This window comes from Semicossyphus pulcher, unplaced genomic scaffold, assembly GCF_022749685.1.
Source record: "Semicossyphus pulcher isolate SPU_LCO1_2020_fin unplaced genomic scaffold, fSemPul1.0.p SCAF_10, whole genome shotgun sequence".
NCBI classification, from domain to species: Eukaryota; Metazoa; Chordata; class Actinopteri; order Labriformes; family Labridae; genus Semicossyphus; species Semicossyphus pulcher.
This window is the reverse complement of record NW_027211604.1, coordinates 19,787,250-19,807,116: the sequence shown is the minus strand read 5'-3', so window position 1 is coordinate 19,807,116 and position 19,867 is coordinate 19,787,250. Positions and strand designations below refer to the sequence as shown.

Genomic DNA, 19,867 nt, shown 5'->3' with positions numbered 1-19,867 from the left:
CAAGCTACGCAGGGCTAAGGGTTCGTGAATGAACCAGCTGGACTTCCTGTGACCTCTGAGGCTTAAAGTGGAGGAGAGGCATCCCTTCCTCCTTAAGTCCCGCCCCATCAGGCCATCCGAGGGCCGTCACCAATGATTAGAGTCCAACGTGGGGAGATTACAGCCTATTAGCTCTGAGATGGATGACCAGTAGTAACCTCACTACTGCAGTCTATTTAAAGACATCCTATGTCTCTTACTCTTTAAATGCTTTTTTTTTGTCTCTTTACGTCACGTGCATCAACGCGTTACATCTATAGCTTCTTTTAAACCATGCACGCTAAATCATCCTTGCACAGCACCTTCTCTGTCATTCACTCTCTTTTATCCACTCATCCTTATCACCCTCTGCCATTCTTCTACTAGGAGGTGGTCCCAGTCAAGTCAACTGAGACCACCCTCGAGGTGTCAACCCACAGCCGCTTCCTGCCACTGTCACTGGGAGATAATCGCACAGACATGGTAACATACTGCACACGGGGAACAGCCATTGAGATTCAGCACAACAGGTAATTGCAGTCATCATTCATAAAGTAATAACAGATAGATGCTGCAGAAGGAAGCTGCGCTAAAATGAGCAGGAAGACATGCTACATTTAATGTAACAACAATTATATGTTCAGAAATATAAAATGCAGAACTGAAGTTAAAGTAAAAAGAGACAAAAAGGAAGTTAAAATCATGCAAAAGCTTTAAACTGTAATTGCACTGCAGACGGGTTAACACAGCTGTGGTCAATGCAGCAACACTTACAAAGGCGTCGGAGGCACCCAGGAAGCCAGTGAGGTGTGATAAAAGTCTGTGTACATGTGTGTATGTGTGTGTGTGTGTGTGTGTGTGTGTGCTGTGCCAACGGGCCTCAGGCGGATATCACATCACCCTATGCAAACTAGTGATCACCTTCCCATTGCCACCAGACAGATTAAGCTGAAGCAAGCAAGAGGAGGGCAGCGAGATTGGCCTAGTTTGGGCCTCGCTGGCCTCCGTATCACACCACCCTCAGCTCGACAGACGCTGCACTCCCTCACCACACCCACCAGCCCCTCCCTCCTACACTCTCTCTCTCTTTCTCTCCGACACCCTCCCCCTACCTAAACACGCTGCGCTCATCTTCTCCTTGACTCAATGATACACAGACGCTCACACACGCTGGCACATTGACACACAATATACACACACACGAGTAGGCACACAAGTATGCAAATAAGCGCTTGTGTTTACAATGTTCATGTGTGCACGTTTAACAAATTACTCTCAGCTACACTAAAGGAGGCTGCTCCCAGTTTGATTTGACTATCAAAGTGAAGAGAGAGGTGTGTTTGTGGATCTCAACCTGGGGGTTAGGACCCATTAAGGGCCGCTATGTGCGCATTCCAGGGTCATGGTGAAATTCAACGGACATAGGGTATAGAAAAACTCAATAATATGATATAAATTTAACCTATCTATGTATTTTAGTTCAACATGAAAGAGACTTTTCTACTACTTTTCAACTCAACTACTTTTGCTTTATTGTGCACCACTGTCTAAGGGCCTTTGTGGACACTGCTGCTTTTAAGGATGTGAGGCAAAAAGGATGACAACTGCCAGGCCAACGTTTAACAGCAAATCACTGCCGACGATTGTAAATTTTGGGAGGACTGAAGAAAAAAATTCTGAAATTAAACACTGACATTTGAGCAAAAATTACCTTATTTCAGTAAGGGTCTATTTTCTCTTGGCTTGAAAGGTAAGTCTCAAAAGGAGCAGCATTACAGACAAAAACCCGACAAGGACAACAAACATTACTCTGAGGACTGATCTATAGGAAAACTACTTGAGGTTATGGCCAGACAGGCCTTGTTCAGCACTTTTAGACTGAGCCATTACAGCCCAGGATCAAAGAACATGAGGAAATAGAGGAGGCACTGAATGCTGAAACAGCAAAAAGCCACTCAGAGGGAGAGCGGCCATGTGGATCTGAGAGCATCCAGACTGCCTGATGTTATTGATTACATCAGGATTTGGACTTCAGAGGAAAGTAGATGAGTATTTAGAGATTATGAATTTAAAAACACTTTTCAGACATGTAACTGCACAGGAATTGAAAAACAACTCAGAGTGCACAGTGACAGACATTTATGTCACAGCAGGCATTACTTAACACTCAACACTTATCTTTGTCATTTTGTGCAGTCATGCAGTGGGTCTTTAATTTGCAGGTTTTCAACTTTGTTTAATCCGTCTGACTTCCTCCCTCTGCCACGTTACATTTTCTGTTTGACACCATCCAAAGAGTCTAAATCACTAAGGCAAAGCATGTCATACTTAAGAGTTAAACATCTACAAGTCATTATCCCTCTGATTGACATAAACACTGTGTTAAACACAAAAACATGATTGGTTATGTGGTGCCAAAGGGTGGGGCAAAGCCACAACCATCCTTTGAATTAAATATTGAGGAGAGGAAAAAGAATAGGTTTACACTGCTGTGCAGGGCTGCACTAGATGTTGATTAAAATGAATTATTTATATGGAGGAGCAGCAGGGTGTTGGGATGTGCTGACAGGTGTGAGGTGTCATGAATCTCCCTAAGGGGCCCCCTTTTCAGCCTCACATAGGTGCAGGAAATATTTTTAAGCCCAACAATTCAGTCAATTTTGGGCCTCACTTCTGATTGGCTGCATTAGTTATTAAATATGCAACACGTGCAACCCTGTAACAGTACATTTTAATATTAATGCACCAGACAAAATCCCAAGTGCTTCTGCTTCTTTGTCACTTAGCTACCATGCACTGCAGCTGCTGCTGGAACTATACTCTTTGGCGTAGGAATAAAGAATAAAACCCGGGTCTATTTGCCATTAAAACGTAGCTTGGCACGCAATCTAACACTACCACTATGGTCCATTAAAATATTAACACCTTTGATTCAATGAAACGGTGCACAAAAGCAGTAAACCCCTTGCTATTGTGCTGTATAACGCCTCTAATCTGCTCTGTAACGCTGCTGTAAAACACAGACTGAGCGGGGTTATGTCTTTTAAAACACGTCCTCGCGCATATTTAAGACGACAAAGGGTCAACGACCGTGTCTCTGACCAGATTTAATGCCACCTAAAACCGCTCCGGTGTCTTTGGGTGGTGTCGGTTAGACCGGAGCATGCTGTGCTTTCTCTACAGTTTGCCGGTAGGCCGCAGGATTTCAGCACCCCTCTCTCCTGGATAGCTCCCATCCAATCAGTTGCGTTCATTTGAAGCGCGTCATACCTTCCTCATCCTTCCTCATCCTCCCTCCCTCCATCACCGAGACATGGCGGAGGACATCACAGACAAAATGCTGACTTTCTCAACCGGCTTAATGCCAAACGAACAAGTTTTAATTAGAATGAAAGACTGAATTAAAGATGCTTGTACAGCCTCGTTATGGTGCAAGCACGCGCCACACCATGAGGTCGTGAAAGACAGGTTGTTCCCTATTAGTTTTTTTTTCAATGACGTGTGTCCGGTTTCTACGCACAATGTCACACGACCTTAGCAGCTGTCCAGCCTCAAATGCACACGTTTTATCCAGTTTGGCATATAGTGAGAAAAGCCCTTTATTAAACTGATGTTTTAACACAAATGCACACACATGGACACGGAAAATTCAATCAATGATCCGCAGAGTCCACATGCATTCAGCCGTATGGCAGCTAGTCCAATCCCACTGTACCTGATTAAAGGTAACCTGAAAGCATCATTCGTTGTTTCTGTGATAATCCTCGTGTATAAATTAAAGCACTGTAGGTGAAGCTAGAGCTCTGCTAAACTGAGATGCTACACGTTAGCATTGAGGCTGCTTTCATGCACGTGTAGTCTGAGAAAAATGTTAAATGTCACCGGCGTCACGGTGCAGGCAAAGCGCCAAATGCTGCAGCACAGTGAGATTAAACACTCGACGAAAAGCTTGTGTAAAAAAAACACGAAGAAGATAGAGATTCCCCAGCCCTTGAAAATGAATGAAATAGCCGGCAGTGGGTGACACACAATGCGCCTCAGCCCCTGTGAGACAGGTGCATTGCCTACAAACCCCAGCCCCAGCGATGCTTAACCACAAAAATGAATGAAAAATACGATCAAATGTATATAAACTCACCTAATAAAATCCAGAGCGACCCAGAGACCAGAACGAATGCGAGCATGTCTTTCTCATTGAGTCAGCTGTCCCGGTGCAGGAGCGGCTCAAAACTGCAGCATCGACTGCAGCAAGTCGCCGACAATCTGGGAGATTAAGGAGGGGGGGCGACACTATATCTGAGACAGACCACAGTGGGGGAGCTGGGTTGGGGATGGCGATGTCCTGCAGGTTTCTACTGGAACGTGCTGACTGGAGAAACAGACCCCGACCCCCGGCCTATTAAAGCATCCTTCCGCCTGCTGGATTTTCCTCCTTCACCTAGTTGGCTGCTGCGCAATGGCAGACACCCCTGCTGCTGAAATGAGAGGGCTGACAGGTCGGACGGAAGATGCGATCGACGCCAAGGTTACAGGGGATGGAATGCCTCTTATGGTTGTATCAGTCTTCATTTAATTCTCATATTTATAATCACGAAAGTATGTGTGTTAAATTGTTCTTTTACACTAAAAACGTTACGTGACGTTAAATATAGACCCTTTAAAAATAAATCTAAAATGGAAAGAAACACATTAAAGGAAAGCTTAATCCTTGTATGTTGATGTATTTTTAAACGTTGTACATATTGTTTTATTTTGAAAGAAGCTGTTATTTTTGGTCCATGCTACATCACACCATGCAGCCTTTTAACGTCCCTGCAGCTGCGCAAAGCTTTGACACAGAGTAACTTTGCATTCACCGCATCACGTGGTACAACAAGACACTCCCAATGAACTAAAGTAACCTTGAGAAAAGGCTGACGGAGAGTCAGAGGCAGTGAGTGATGGTGAGACATAGAGGACACAAAAAAAATGATCAGAATTACATCAAATCTAAAATTACTGAATATTTTGGTCATGTGTTTGGCTCCCTGGCAGTTCCCCGGTTACATATAGAGTGAGTACAGTTTCTCTCCTGTAGTCTCACCCTCAGTGATAATATCCTGTTTTATCTACTGAAAAAAACCTAGAAACTTTTTGCATCAGATTTTTAAGTATACGTTTTGTTCTTAATAAATACATTTGCAAGTAAAGTCTCTCTTCATGTTTTCAGTCTGTGATCCAATTAGCTGTAAGAGTTTCAGATGTCTGTTTTTAAAAGCTTCTTCTTTTTTTTTAAATTTGTAGTTACGTTTCTTGAAGTGGGATCTACTTTGTTTTTCAAAATGTGCAAGAGCTAGATAGCAATTAAGTATTTCTTATGTTGTACTGGCAATCAGTTCAAATAGTTCTTTTATTTGGAAAAAAAAAGTGTGGGCCCTCAATTACTGGTATTTGTTAGGGGTATGGGGTTTGTACATTATAGCTGAAAGGTAGCACTAGAGGAAATCTAATGTTGTCACCAAGGCAGGTATGTTTCTATACTTTGTTGTCAAATTCTGCTGCCAATTTGAGTAAAATTATGGAAGCCCGAAGCGGACATGCATCCATGCATTGTATTTATTCGGTTTTCCTGAGTTAACAAGTAAATTTTAGATGTTTTTTCAAGACTAATTTTACTCTTTATCTCGAGATAACAAAGGTTTTGTCTCGTGCTAATAGGATCATTTTTTGGCAATCTAGAAAACAGACTACGACATGCCATGCTGCCATTGCCCACACTGATGAGGTGAGTTAATCCTTTTCTAATCGCAGGGTAACTCATGAAACGATACGCGATATCGATATTTTAGGGGTGGGACACCCCTAGTTATGATCATCTAATGTTACGGTGGTGCAGCGTTGTTTTCTTGAGATAACAAGATAACTAAGTCGAGATCTCGAGAAAACGACCAAAAGGAACTCGTAATCACAGGAAGACGGAGTATATAAATTGTAAGGATGCATGTCTGCTTGGGGCTTCCGTATAAAATACAGTCTGGTAGAGAACTATTTTCATACATTTTGCTGCTTCAGCTGTTCAAAGAACAACGCTCAAAGAATTGGAGAAACACTGTTGAGGCTGTTGCCACTTATCAATCATATCCAAACAGGGTAAATAAAACATCACTGTTTGTTGTGTGGGTGTACCTAAGATCAGTGGCTGTCATACATCTATATACATACATTTACACCCACTAAGATTTGTATTTGTCAGACTAATATGTGAACGCATGCTTTCATTCGAACCATCTGTCTGTGAGGGTGTGGTGAAATAATTAAGCCTGTCCAATTAATAGTCCAACAACAGGCGTGTTTATATGAATCTACAATATCTTAGAATGCAGTGAATCGTATCCATCTCCTCTTTGCTCCAGCTATTAACTCACTGACTCATCCCATGTCTTTATTCAACAGGGAACTCCTCACGGGTGTCTCCAGTAGTGGAAACAACACATGCCTTCTGTCTTATCATGCCTGTGTCATGTGACCGACCTTGTTAAATGGGTCACTGGACCTCTAATCTGTCACTCACGGCAGTGCTACCTTCCTGCTCTTCTTCATCTCTGATCCGACTGCAGAGGAAAAAAAGCAGAAGACAGAGGCAAAGACCACAAATAGTCAAGCTGCTCATTCATGAAGAAGAAGGGACATTTTTAAACAAATGTCGCCAAAAGGAAGCAAAACTATGTTTTTATCTGAATGTATTTATACATTTCAGCAAAGTTACCTGTGATCTGTAACAAGTGAATGCAGTGTAGCACCGATTGCTTGGTGTAGTTGTTGGAACTGAGGAACACGCAAGGCGAGCAAAAAAAGAAAAAACATACCCAGTGTTATGCAACACATTAACATGTAATAGTGATTTAAACATAAACATAATTCTGTCAAATTCTCATAGATAATGAAGTTACCACTGGAATGTTTAGGTTAAGGGTCAGGGGTCAAAGGGATAACCAAGATTAACTTTCCAGATGTTCCCCTCTCTGACAGGATGGAGATAAATTAGGGATTCCTTGTGTTTTAAAGTAAACTTATCCCGTTTTCTGACATAAAACATGGCTAACGCACCTTGCTGATAAAGACTTACTGTACGTCACAAGCAAGCGTCACTGCTACAGTTGTTGGCAGCTCTGTGAGGATGCACATATGCACATGGTTGCATTCAGCTAAAAGCTAACATCACCATGCTAACATCTTCACAACTACAATGCTAACGTGGTAATGTTGAGTGCATTGTGTCTGGTTTCCCTAATGTAGTGTGTAGAGCAGTGTTTGTGAACGCAGCCCCATACCTGACTCCTTCTCCTCCGCAAGGCACCTTGCTCCTGCCTTGCTTGTCCTTGGTAGTGTTTGATGTTTCTCCAGGCCACTGAAAGGCATGAGTTGTTTGAAATCAGATACTACATACTACATACTACATACTATATACTATGTACTGCATACTATATACTACATATGTGCACACTGTTTGGCGGTAGTATGTATTAGGGAGGAGCTTTTCAAATTCATTTTGCAGTATGCTGATATGCGCCAGTTTCCAGTTTTGGACAAAAGCAAACAGCTGCTTCTTTAGCTATAGCGCTCCCCTTCTGCTGGAATGCTGCTGCTGTGCATTGTGGGATACAGTAGGCGAGGTAGACTGGTCCGATGCATACTCGAGTTATTCTCCAAATCAGTACGACATCCGGGTATGCGTGGCATACTGCACATTTTGCTTCTGTTTGCATACTACATACTACATTTTGGCCAAATCAGTAAATACTGCTAGTATAGTATGGCATTTCGGTCCCAGCAATAGTTTGCCATCTCACTGACATCCTCTTTGTCAGTGAGATGTTTCCTGTTTTAGCTAACCGATTGGCAGTGAACATGGCCCATGGTTCCCCTGCTTCTTACTGAGTAATTCCCTGTTATACCCCATACCGACGGTGTTGAGTAGGGTGGCTTTGCATTGACATGTTAAGTTGTTGTAGGAGCCTCGTTATTAATTGTTTTTTAATGTAGGTTGACTTGTTTTGCCCCCTTTTTCTATACAGATTGTTTTGGGTTAGAGTAATTGTTAAACTCATGTTGGTACTATAGTTAAGGTTGGCCTTTTTTTAAAAAAAACAACAACTGGTTTACATGTTTAAATTTCTTTTGTATTTTTGGGCCCCCATGGTGAGGTCCCTGTACTTAATGCATATGAATTAAGAGCACGTGGACACAAATATAGACTGCACCATTTTTGCTGTGAGGTTTGCTGTGTTGCAAACATGGTGAGTGTGGTGGTAGCACCCCTGGGCACTCCTAAGTGTCTCCCACAAGTGGCCTCAGCTCAGGTTAGATTACAATTGGACTGGCAGTAAGTATTTCAAGTTCAAGGTGAGTTTCTTTTTTTAGTGCATCAGGCCTTTTAGACTGTATTGTAATAAAGAACCCTTTTTAATTCCCCGTATTAGTTATTCTTTTAACCAGTCTTTCTCTCCAAGTAGCTCCAGTCTCATCAGTAATAAATCAAGTTCAGTTAAAGTTTTTGGTGCCGTTCCCCAGGTGGCGTTGTCAGCTAGTATATTTTCAAAACCACTGCCCCACCGAGCCAAACAAACATGCTGATGGTGAGTAGATATAATGTTTGCCATGTTCAAGTTTACAATGTAAGCATGCTGGGGGGTGCTGATTTAGCTCAGTTGGTAGAGCTGGCGCCCCACATACAGAGGCTACACTCTTTGACACAGCAGCCGCAGGCTCAGCTCTCACCCTGTGCCCTTTGCTTGCATGTCATCCTCCAGTCTAATATTCGTATCTACTAAAGGCAAAAATGCCCAAAAAATAATCCTTAAAAAACATGTAAGCATGCTGGAGTTTTCGCTTATTTTGCAGGTATTTAGTCATAACTAAAAGTATTGGAAAAGCTGAAATGTTAACCTGGGGATGGTGCAGAAAAGTCAGTCCATAAGCAAATTTACGAGAATTTCATCCTGATGGGGAAACGACTGTAAGACTTTCATTAAAACCTAAAACGTCACAGAGATATTTTAGACCACAGTAGGGGACTGACAGGAAGACAGATATTGTCACTGTTGATTAAAAATAAAGGTCAGAGCAAGCAACAATGATGTAACTAAATAGACACAGAGAAAAGAAATCTAAGCAAACCTATTAAACCTTTGATTAGGTTAGTATGAAAAACATTGAAAGGACAAATAACCAGAATAAAAAAAATAGTGTGATGTTGGAATAACTATACACTTTCAAAATGTTTTACAGCACTGAAGCAGCCGTCAGCAGTAGAAATCACCGTGACCTGCTGACCCTCTGGACCGGTTTTACTGTCTTCCGCTTGTTCCTGCTTAAACAATGTACGAGTTTAATCAGTAACCATGTTTGCCTGTTGAGCAGAAGCATAAAACAATATAATACCATACCAAAAAATGCCAAAAACAGGCGCAAATTGAATCCAACACCAAACATACAGAGGTGAAACAGGGCTACAATTTGAGTGTGTGACACGAAAGCTGCTTGAAGAATGGTGCCATTACCCTTTTGCATGTTATGTGCAGCCATATTGCTCAATGTGTAAATCAGAAGCATTTATTAGTAGTTTAACTTTTTGCACCCTGGTGTAAATGTTCAGATAAAAAGATGGACTGTCTGCGCAGAAGCCATAAACACGGCTCTGAAGTCTTGTTCATATTTACAGTAACCTTTATGCTCCCGCTGAGGTTACACACGCCTTAAACTCCCTCCCTGCTTTGGCATTTTAACAACCTATTAAAGATGTAGTCATGGCACACATATACTCAAGTATTTTACTTTTGGGAACTTGTACTTTACTTGATTATTTTATTTTTATACTTCAATCCAGAGCAAAACAATCTTTACTCCAGTGAATGTATTTCTTTTTCTATTAAATGTTTACATCAACAATATTAAAATTATGAAATACAAGACATTGATAAAAATGTTTCCAATCGTTTTCGCTTGTGATCTTCTGGAAAAGTAATTTGGGCTTGTGCTTCAGATGTCGGTAGGTTGTTAGCTCTTCCACCTGAGAGTGTGATCTCCCTCCTAAACACAGTGTTTTGCAGAAAAAAAAAAAAATTAGAAGAAAACTACGGAAGCCCTTAGCAGACATGTATTCATACATTATATTTACTGCGTTTTCCCGTGATAACGAGTTATTTCTGGTAGTTTTTGCAAGATCTCGACGTATTTATCACGTTCGTGGCACCACCATAACATCAGATGATCATAACTCTGTAACGTAGGGTGATCATAACTCGTATAACTAGAGTTGTAAAAGTACAAAACAAACATAGACACAGGCTTAACTTTCCTCATCAGTGTGGGCAATGGCTGCATGGCATGTCCTGGTCTGAAATATCACAGTGACCAACCTGTTGTTTTGTTTTCTAGATTGCAGGAAAATTATCCCGTTATCGCGAGAAAACAAGCTTTGTCACCTCGAGATAATGGGCCAAATTAATCCGTTATAATGGGAAAACCGGCTTTGTTTACCCAAGATAACGAGAAAAATAAGTCAAGATCTCCAGAAAACAACCAGAAATTACTCGTTATCACGGGGAAACGGAGTAAATAAAATGTATGGATGCACGTCCACTAAGGGCTTCCGTAGAAAACTGTGGAAGATTAAGTCAAATTTATTTAACATCAATCTGTTTTTTCTTCACTCTTTGAATGTTGATTCAACCAAGAATTGGGCCCTACTGAAGCAGCAATAAAATGCTACTTACACACTGATGTGTAAGCATTAAAAATTAACTTTATTGTCATATAAGTACTTGTAGTAGTTTAACTTTTAAATTTGGCTAAGAGAACTTCATCTATAGAAAAATGAATTCAAAATGCAAAACCTTTTATTTTTGATAGATTTTTAAACTGCAAAATGTCCTAAGTAGTTCATCTAAAGTAAAGGATCTCAGCACCATTTCAACAACTGCTTATAGTAACATTTAAAATAATTAAATTTCAACAAAGCTGCAACATGCGTGGGTGATTCCATGTGTCACTGTGTTGTAATACTCACTAACAGTACCCTTGTTGGACTGAAGGGGGAGCTAAACTTCACTCAGCAGGCCGGTGGAAATGAAACCTGCAGAGATGATGTAACTCGTGTGATTGTCCTGAGAGAAATCTGTGTCATCGATGGAAACTTGACTTGCTTAGTCATGCCTGTTAACTTTACACATGTTGTAAAACTTGTTGCATTAATTTATTTTTAGCATTCTTTCCACCGTTTACCTTTCCTTCACTCAATCCCACCCAGACCATCCCTATTCTTTCCACTCTTCCTATTTTCCCTGCCTCTCCTTTCCTCTCTCACAACAGAACTGAAACCTTTGGGAAAAAACATTAAAAGTACAGAAAATCCTTTATCTCTAATATTTTACAGGTTTAATTCTCATGTGTTCACAATATGTCTTTTATACCACCGAGGGTTAATTTCATGGGTCCACTTTGCATTTACATTAGTGTTCAATTAGTACACTTATGTATCAGTACAGAGCTTTTAATTTGAAGACAACGCACATTTTCTTCCAGGATATCTTGGAAATAATTAAATTTACATTTATTGCAAGTGCTTTGGCAGGTGAATCATGGGAGTGTTTGATGTGGGAAATATTCTCTCGTGTGAACACAGAGCGAGAAAAAAAACCTCAGAGGCACCAGAAATAGAAATGTTAACCAATAACAAAACTACAACAACCTGAGGGGTTTCAATCAAAACTCACACACACACATAAAACAGTTAAACATTGTGGTAATGCCTGTGGAAACCATCCAGAAATGGAAAAACAGATAAACAAACTGAAACTGTGCCTCAAACTGAGAGCTAAAAAGCAAATCTATCATAGTTCAACAAAAACTAACTAAATTCCCCTCAAATTCAGATCAATAGGAGTAAAATAAGAAAAAATGCTACACTCTTAAGCCTCCCCTCTGACTCCCCCGTCCTCCCTCGCTGCATGAGGTCGCAGTGCAACGGCGAGCTAACTAACAAGGGCTTTGAGCTGATCCAGTGTCAGTGAGCTGTCAAACAGATGGTACAGGGGGAGATTGGATGCTCAAGCGGCTTGCCTCAAATTACTGTCTTAACCTTGCAGGTGGCCTAAATAATCTGAATTACTATCACTGTATGCACAGGGCGCCATAAATGTTCAGGAATTTGACAACTGTTAACGCTGTAGCGAGGAGGACAGTGCAGAATAAACAGCCTTTGGTCTAAGGTTAATGCAGTATATGCTAGGATTAGGTTGTAAATAAAGTAGATCTAGGTTGAACAGTCCTTTGTAACTGTTTGGCTGATCTAAATGAGGCCATGTCTTTGGGTACTGTTTTAAATTGTTTGTTTTTCTGCAAAATGCTTAATTACCTTGTAAAAATCCTCCCAAGGCATCTCCTCCTTCTCCCTCATTAAAAATTCCTGTATCTGCATAGTCCCCGCCCACTTTGCACTACGTTTCTCCTTTCGTATAATAACAGCCGAAAACAAAACACGTCTCTGCCATCGTTTAGTCGCAACCTGTTTAAACTTAGCTATCTTGAAATGTAGTAATTAGTAGTAGTAACGTTAACGTTAGCAGTCAGCAGCGAGTTTGCAAAAATTACAACGACGGTTACAGCTGGCTCGCACATTACCGAAGTGGTTGAAAGTGATATGCGTAGTGTCACCCCGCACATGAACAGGATTGGCTCCTTAGGTTTGTGACGTCTCAAACCTGACAATCTGAAAACGTGTTGTTCAGCCTGTCCTTGGTGCACTGCAGTTTAAAAGCAGACAGGCCCAGCCATGGAGATGACTGCTGATGTTGTCCCTGATATGTCTTGTAGCACATGAAGAACACCACATGGAGATTTTTACAAGGTTAAACACTTGATTTTCACTGGAGGGGGATATTTTTTTCTCCTATTCCATTAGACATCTTTTGACCCTGCACCCCCCATGTATCTTGCAGACAATTAAGGGGGTCCCCACTGCATGTTGGGCACCAGAAGGTTACAACACTAGCCTACACTCTGCTCAGTACAAAACTAAGCCTTTTCAACTTCAATAATTCTGACCTGAAAACGCAATAAACAGTCCAATCTGACAATAAACCCTCCACAGCTGCATCTGTGTTGCCTCAGCCAGTCCAGTACAGACTTCCTGTAGTTCACATTTTTTATCATCCACAAGCAGGGAGCTTGTTTACACTTTTAATATTATAAAAAAAAGGGATAACATTTGGAAACTTTGGGATAATTTCCCCCTACAAATCCAGCCTTTGCCTTATTGGGAAATCCCACAGGCTGAATGCCGGTGAAAACTCCGCAGTAAAACTCCCTGCTATTCCCTCCCAAACGCGAGCTTCCACACAACACATGCAGGCATCCGGCGCGAAGCAGTGCGCATGCTCACCACCACATGGGAAGTCCCTAGATTGACAGCACAGGTCGGTGCGACAGCACTCGTGTGGAGTTTCCCAAATTCACATGAACACAGCTGGCCAGGTGTGCTGATGATGTTATACAACACGAGATATTGGGTGATTTAAAGATGCAAAAAGTGCGAAAACCGAGCACTGTAAGGCTGTACTAAAACAGAATAAAATCCTCGAAAATCGATAATTTCCTGTTATTTTTATGTACTCCTCGCATTTACACACCTGCATTCCTTTAATCTTTTCATGTGTACTAAGTGAATTACTGCAAATTACAATGGTAATGTGAATAAAAAGCTCTGCAGCTTGTCTAACAAACCCAGACAGCTGCTGCTACTTCCGCGTATCCTGCTCCGTTCCCGCTGTGTCGTCATCGCTTCAGAGCATAGACTGTATAAAGAGTATCATTTGCCCATGGCCCAAATTTAAGCAGTCACGAGAACGCCTGTACCACACTGCCCCTGCTGGTTGACTGAAATTATTACATCATTTCTAGTAAATGCCTGACTTCTCTGCAAGACTGCATGTTTTCATGCCAAGCACTTTGGTATCTGGTGTGTGGATGCGCGCGTGGGTGTGTGTGTGTATGGGTGCAAGCGGTTAAGTAGGGTATTGAAAATATGCTTACTAAGTTCTTTATGATAGTTTAAATGCTTTTTCTCATTTTGATAAAATATACTTTGCACAAACCTCAGACTTATATCACTACTGCCAGTCTTCAACAGTCTACTGTTTGATACAATATAATCATTACAGTAATTAAAACATTATAACATTATAATATAGCCTTTATTTTTTTTGGGGGGGGGGGGAGTCAGTATCTTGCTCAAGGACTCGTAGACATGTGACTGTAGGTCAGGGATCGAGCCCCCAACCTTCCAATTGGGAGAGGGCCGACTCTACCACTGAGTCACAGCCGCCCCCCCACAGTAATAATAGTAATAATAATATTAATACCTGCACATATTTAACGTTGAAAATGATAAGGTGTGCAAAGTGTGCAGACTGTCTCGCGCTAAATATATTTTTAAAAGAATAAAAAGACAAGTAAACACATAGGTTTGTATGACGGTTGGACTATGTTTACGTGCAAGAACCCCCGGTAATCTGCCCATGTTGTTATTAACTTCCTCCTTACGTTCAACGGCGTGATTTCTCGGAAACCGGAGTACTGCTCCAACTAGGAGGCTGATGCGCTTGCGCGAAAACGCTGTAAAAAATATCTAATTTAACCCTACTCAGTTAAAATATTTGAATCTGTATTGTTTTTAATTCGTATTTTGTGTTGATAAAGGGTAAGGAGCTGCAAATATGCAGATACGAGATCAGCTGATTAAAGTGCATCTCACTTTTCTTCAAAGATGTTCATTCTGCTGATTCATAAAGTATTATTTTGTACTGAACTGCAACTATCTGCTTTTTTGTACCTCCACCCAAGTTATGCACTAAAGGTTAAAAATATATGATATGCATAGAAGTGCAATGGTCTAAACCTACAAAGTGGTGATTAAATACGATTTCTTTCCCCATTTGATCTGAAAAACACAATTTTAGGAAGACTTGATATCATGTTTTTTAAGTGTGGACATTTTTTACAGCGTTTTGCTCAGGGGAAAACCCAAATCGCGCTGTTACAGCTATAAAAACGGAGTGTATCTGTAGACAGCACACACCAACACAGGATACCGAGTGGATAACAGACAAGCGAGAAGAAGCTTCTGTGGAGCAAACTTCAACTCATCGGACTATTCTTGTGCATATTCCTCTCACGGATCTTTGAACAAGCAAGTCTGTGAGTGATTCCTTTTATCATTTCAAGTAGCACGAAATGCCTCATATTACTTCTTTTTTGCCAGGAGTTGTTTTAATTCTTTTTTTGATAGTTTAGGGGATTTTTTTTTAACTAATATGCAGGTAGATAAAGTTGTTTAAAGCCTCGAAAATCATTTTCTAACTTGTGTAGCGAAGCTCACGTTTGTAAATTTTACGCATGGTAAAGTTTGTGTTAACCTTGCACACCATGCGTACCGTAGTACTGCAATAGTTTGACAGGAAAAGATTCATAATTGTGATGAAATAATATATTTTCATACACGTGTTTATCATATGCATGCAGCAGTTAGTAAAGACCCGCGCTCAGGAGATTTAGGCGCACGTCTCCAAACGCCTCCTGCTTCCAAAAAAAAGTTACCTGGACTAAAAATACATTTGGACTTAATCAACTTGCATTCGAACACTTTTTTGAATGCGAAAGCCATAAAAATCCTGTCTTGAAGTATTTTTATGGTTCTTTTTCCACCTTAATAAATAACGCTGCCTCCCACACGTACACGCCCCCTTGTTCGCCTGCATGCCCTGGCCGTGAACTCAACTCACACTTCAGCAGCACGCAGCAGTATATCTTGACTGAAACCGATGCGGGAGTTCACTTCCTCTCGCTTCTGTATTTGTCACATAGCAAGCAGTCATAGTCATTTCTAAAAACTTTGTCCTCCTTTTTTCGTTTGCTGCATATTTTAGGCAAACATGCCCGTGTCAAGGATGAGGATGAGACCATGGCTGGAGAAGATGATCGATTCCAACTCCGTCTCGGGGTTGAATTGGGTGGATAAGGTAGGAGGCTAAACTATCTCTTTCTGCTACATTGGATCATGACAATGTAATTCACTGAAAACATGTAGCCATTATATTGAAATGACTACAGGACTAGACATTTTGAAATGTATTTGTTGTAGGGTTGGTCTTCAGACAAGATAGAGAGGGAAGTGATCTGATCTCTGCAAAGCTGCACGATGTGTAGTCTCACATATTAGCATGTTGCATGGCATAAAATTGACCAATACTTTTTTGTTGCTTATGCAACTGTGCTATGCAAATTATGTTTTTTCAAACAATTCAAGGCCATGCAGAAGATAACCGTAAATAGTGGCTGCATACATTAGATACTCAGTTAAATGGCAGCCTCTTGCAATATTTAAAAAAAAAATTACTTGTGTATTTATTTATTTATTTTTCTTACACTCTTTTTGACCTCAAGTATTTCCTTTTTGATTTTCCAGGATAAGACGATGTTCTCCATTCCCTGGAAGCATGCAGCTCGGCACGGCTGGGAGCTGGACAAAGACGCGTGCCTGTTCAAACAGTGGGCCATCCACACAGGTGAGCAGGCACAAAAAACTATTCCTAATGAAGAAAATCATTCTTTATTGGGGTGAAAACTAAACAGAACGCATTCTGCAGGAAAATACATTGAAGGTCAGAACTGTGATCCAAAGACGTGGAAGGCTAACTTCCGCTGTGCAATGAACTCACTGCCTGACATCGAGGAGGTGAAAGACAGAAGCGTGAACAAAGGCCACCAAGCCGTGCGTGTCTTCAGGATGTTGCCTGCCACACCAAAATGCAGAGGTGAGACAACTGACAGGAAACAAGCAACCACTTTTATAATGTAACTCAACATCAGTGTGTAGCATCTACTAGCTTTTTTTAATTTATTTTTTTATTCACAATTTTCTTAGTTAGTTTGTTCTGCAATCACACCTGCTGAAGATGTCTAATAATAAAAATGTTTTTATTTCATCTGTACAGATAAACGAAGCAAAGTCAAGGAATCTAAGTCGAGGAAGAAGGTAAATACTGCAGATATTTTATATATTTTACTTAAGTTAAACTGCACTGACACAGACAAAGATGATGTCATGGCTTCATAAATAATATTGTTTTATTGAATCTCACCGAGTGTGACTTTTTATTGCTCTGCAGAGCGCAGATATCAAGATCGAGGAAGACAAGGACTACAGTGATACCCAGTCTCCCATGGATGAGTCAATGCCGGAAGACACTCTGTCCACTCAGGAGAACACAGTCGACAGCACAGTGCACACAGATCAGAAAGGTGAGGAAGAAAATATGTAGAGTTGATGAATGAAAACAGGGAAAAGACAGACTCTTCACCTTTGGACGTACACCTTTCAGAAGCTAAAAATCAAGTGCTCCTAAGTCAGTATTTTTAAATCTGTCTTTTGTCATCTTTACAGATTTTCCATTTGTCGCTTCATCTGAGGTCCCAGACTGGTCTCTCTCAGTTGAGATCGGGCCTGACAGCTTCTCAAACAGCTTCGCCCACAGATTTGAAGTTTCTCCTGAACGCGAGACAGGTAAGACAACACGTGTTGCACACTTGTTAATAAATGTGTTAGCGTTAACAGAAAGAAGAATATAAAAACTCAAACTGACATTGACACCACAGTACTAATTTAAACCTTTTTCTCCCCCTCTCTCTTTGCTGTGATCTCCAGAATACGACGAAATTATCGAGGTAAGCATAGCTTCCGGCTCCTACTCTGTCTGCATGCAATTTTCATTGACAGGAAACCCATGTTTGTCTTATTCTGCCTGTTTGGCTTTGTAATAATGCCCCCATATAATACAATTGATTGTCAAAGACTGTTTGATGTTAGAAAAACTAGTATGGCCATACTCACTCCAGTGTTGCTCTTTCAGATTTGCCAGCAACTGGAGAAAGACTCCCACTGGTTTTTGAGCAGTTTAGACGGCACTGGGTTCCCAGCCAATGAAGCATGCACCAGCCCTGGGAGCCAGTGGAGTGAATCCTCAGGTACATACTGCAAGATGACAACTGTCCCTGAATTCATCTGCGACATTAGTTCTACAGACACTCTTAAGCTCCAAGTTAGAAATCTAGAAAGATAAAACTCAATATAGATGTGCGTTTTCATAAGAGTTGTTTCTAGTAAAACACTTTCTAGTCAACACCTTTTCACTCACTGATGCAGCAGAGGCTGAAATATCATGTTCAGTCCATTTTTAGGGACCTGATAAATCCTACATTTCCTATAATGCAACGGTCTCATTTCAATCTAACTGGACTCCGATGACATCACTATGATGTCATCAGAGTCAACAGCCAAGACCACACCTCTAGTAATATATTGTATGTTCTTCTTCATGATCCTGACCATGATTTCCTTTGTTTGTTCTACAGTCGAGGACCTAGAAGAGCTGCCACAATACACAACGTTGGGCTCAGACATGACATGTCCCACAGACGAGCTCTGGAACAGCTTTTGCCAACCGGCCCCCCATCTGTGAGACATTCAGGACAGGACAGTGCTTTGTCACTTTGGACTTTTACAGGGCTCGTCCTGCCATCTGTCTCTCCAAGCGGACTACTCCTTTCAGCTGACACATCCATCATCGTCACCATCATCACCTCCCATCCACGATGGGATTTGTCCACATTCTTAAGCTAAAACGACGTCTTCCTCAGCTAGTGGGCATTGTGTTTGACGCTCGGCAACAGTTGGAAAAGCTTTCCTCATCACCCTCAATCTTTCTGTGAAGTTAAAAGAGAAGTTATGAAGTGCACTGCTGTGTTTGAAGAACTCATGTACTGATCATATTCATTGTTTTTGGCATTGCATACTTATAACAGCACTGAGATCTGTTCAAACTCAGGCGGGGCATGTGCAGGAATTTACTCTGCCATGAATACACACATGGTAGCTAATAGTTACCTCCAAATGCAAATAGGATTATATTCATTACGCTTAACTATGACAGGTATAGTATCAAGTAATCATCACATAATATCTGTTTTTCCGTTATGTGCTAAAGTAGATTTTAGTTTAAGAGATAAAAACCTCTTATGGTCTGGTGAAAGCTCCACTTCAGAATCCCTTTGCTTGTTTATATTGCTGTCCCGAATTGTAAATAATTTGTGTACATAGTTGTTTTTGTTTGTTTTTTTTAGAAAATAAAAAAATCTCAATGTGAATGACTATGACTATTTGATATGGACAAAAATGGGTTGAAGTTTGTGCGCAGAGAAAGTTAGCTTCAGTTTCTCTGCTGTTGATAAATCAGTGACTTATAGCAGTTGTCTCAAGTTGGAGATTTTATCCCCTCAACAACACCGATACGTAAACTGATCTCTTCTGCAACCAGCACATTTTCTTCATGAGGCAAATAAAGACACATTTCTTTGATACAAATAATTCCAAATTTCCACTGCCAATATATTTTATTAACAGTGGAGTGTACGGACGTTTAACTCCCCAAAATCTGTAGTTGTATACAAACTATATTCTACGCTTAGGAACTACAGCCTACAAATGATGAACGTTTTGAGTGATTTTAATATAAAACTGGGATATTGACCAAACACAGCTGCATGTGACGATCTCGTGTGAAAATGTGTGATTTAATGAATGAAATGTGTATTTGATTGTAGAGGCTAAGCCAATGCTTTAAGCCACTGAGGCATTTCCACAGGAAACCTAATTGACGCGCTTTTACTTTACCATGACGGATGAATGAACGTCCACTTGCTTCTTAGTTACGATGCACATAAGTCCATTTATTTCACATTTCATTCATTAAATCAC

At 40.8% G+C, this 19,867-nt stretch overlaps 2 protein-coding genes across 3 annotated transcripts in view; one reads left to right on the top strand and one right to left on the bottom strand.

The window, feature by feature from the left end:
- The window catches only part of acsl6 (acyl-CoA synthetase long chain family member 6), a 47,417-nt gene extending 43,171 nt beyond the window's left edge, over nucleotides 1-4,246 (bottom strand). Inside the window, exon 1 of the mRNA XM_069665687.1 lies at nucleotides 4,157-4,246. Coding sequence (XP_069521788.1) covers nucleotides 4,157-4,202 — 46 coding nt within the window. The 5' untranslated portion in view covers nucleotides 4,203-4,246. The remainder of the gene's footprint in view (nucleotides 1-4,156) is intronic.
- Nucleotides 4,247-15,141: 10,895 nt separating this feature from the next.
- Nucleotides 15,142-19,257, top strand: irf1b (interferon regulatory factor 1b). 2 transcript variants are annotated; one of them, XM_069670651.1, is made up of 10 exons: nucleotides 15,142-15,252; nucleotides 15,981-16,073; nucleotides 16,520-16,619; nucleotides 16,701-16,868; nucleotides 17,049-17,089; nucleotides 17,223-17,355; nucleotides 17,498-17,617; nucleotides 17,759-17,778; nucleotides 17,964-18,078; nucleotides 18,466-19,257. In XM_069670651.1, the coding sequence occupies exons 2-10, from the start codon at nucleotides 15,987-15,989 to the stop codon at nucleotides 18,570-18,572; spliced, it is 891 nt and encodes a 296-aa protein (XP_069526752.1). In that variant the 5' UTR covers nucleotides 15,142-15,252; nucleotides 15,981-15,986; the 3' UTR covers nucleotides 18,573-19,257. The 2 variants fall into 2 exon arrangements, with proteins under 2 accessions (XP_069526752.1, XP_069526753.1); XM_069670652.1 differs by lacking the exon at nucleotides 17,964-18,078 and having other exon boundaries at nucleotides 18,466-18,571.
- Nucleotides 19,258-19,867: the final 610 nt, after the last annotated feature.

Excerpts from the sequence above, each read along its gene's own strand:
- irf1b (XM_069670651.1), top strand. The coding sequence starts at position 15,987 with ATGCCCGTGTCAAGGATGAGGATGAGACCATGGCTGGAGAAGATGATC. Across the intron at positions 16,869-17,048 it reads TGCCACACCAAAATGCAGAG|ATAAACGAAGCAAAGTCAAG; the intron begins GTGAGACAACTG and ends TCATCTGTACAG. Across the intron at positions 17,356-17,497 it reads AGTGCACACAGATCAGAAAG|ATTTTCCATTTGTCGCTTCA; the intron begins GTGAGGAAGAAA and ends TCATCTTTACAG.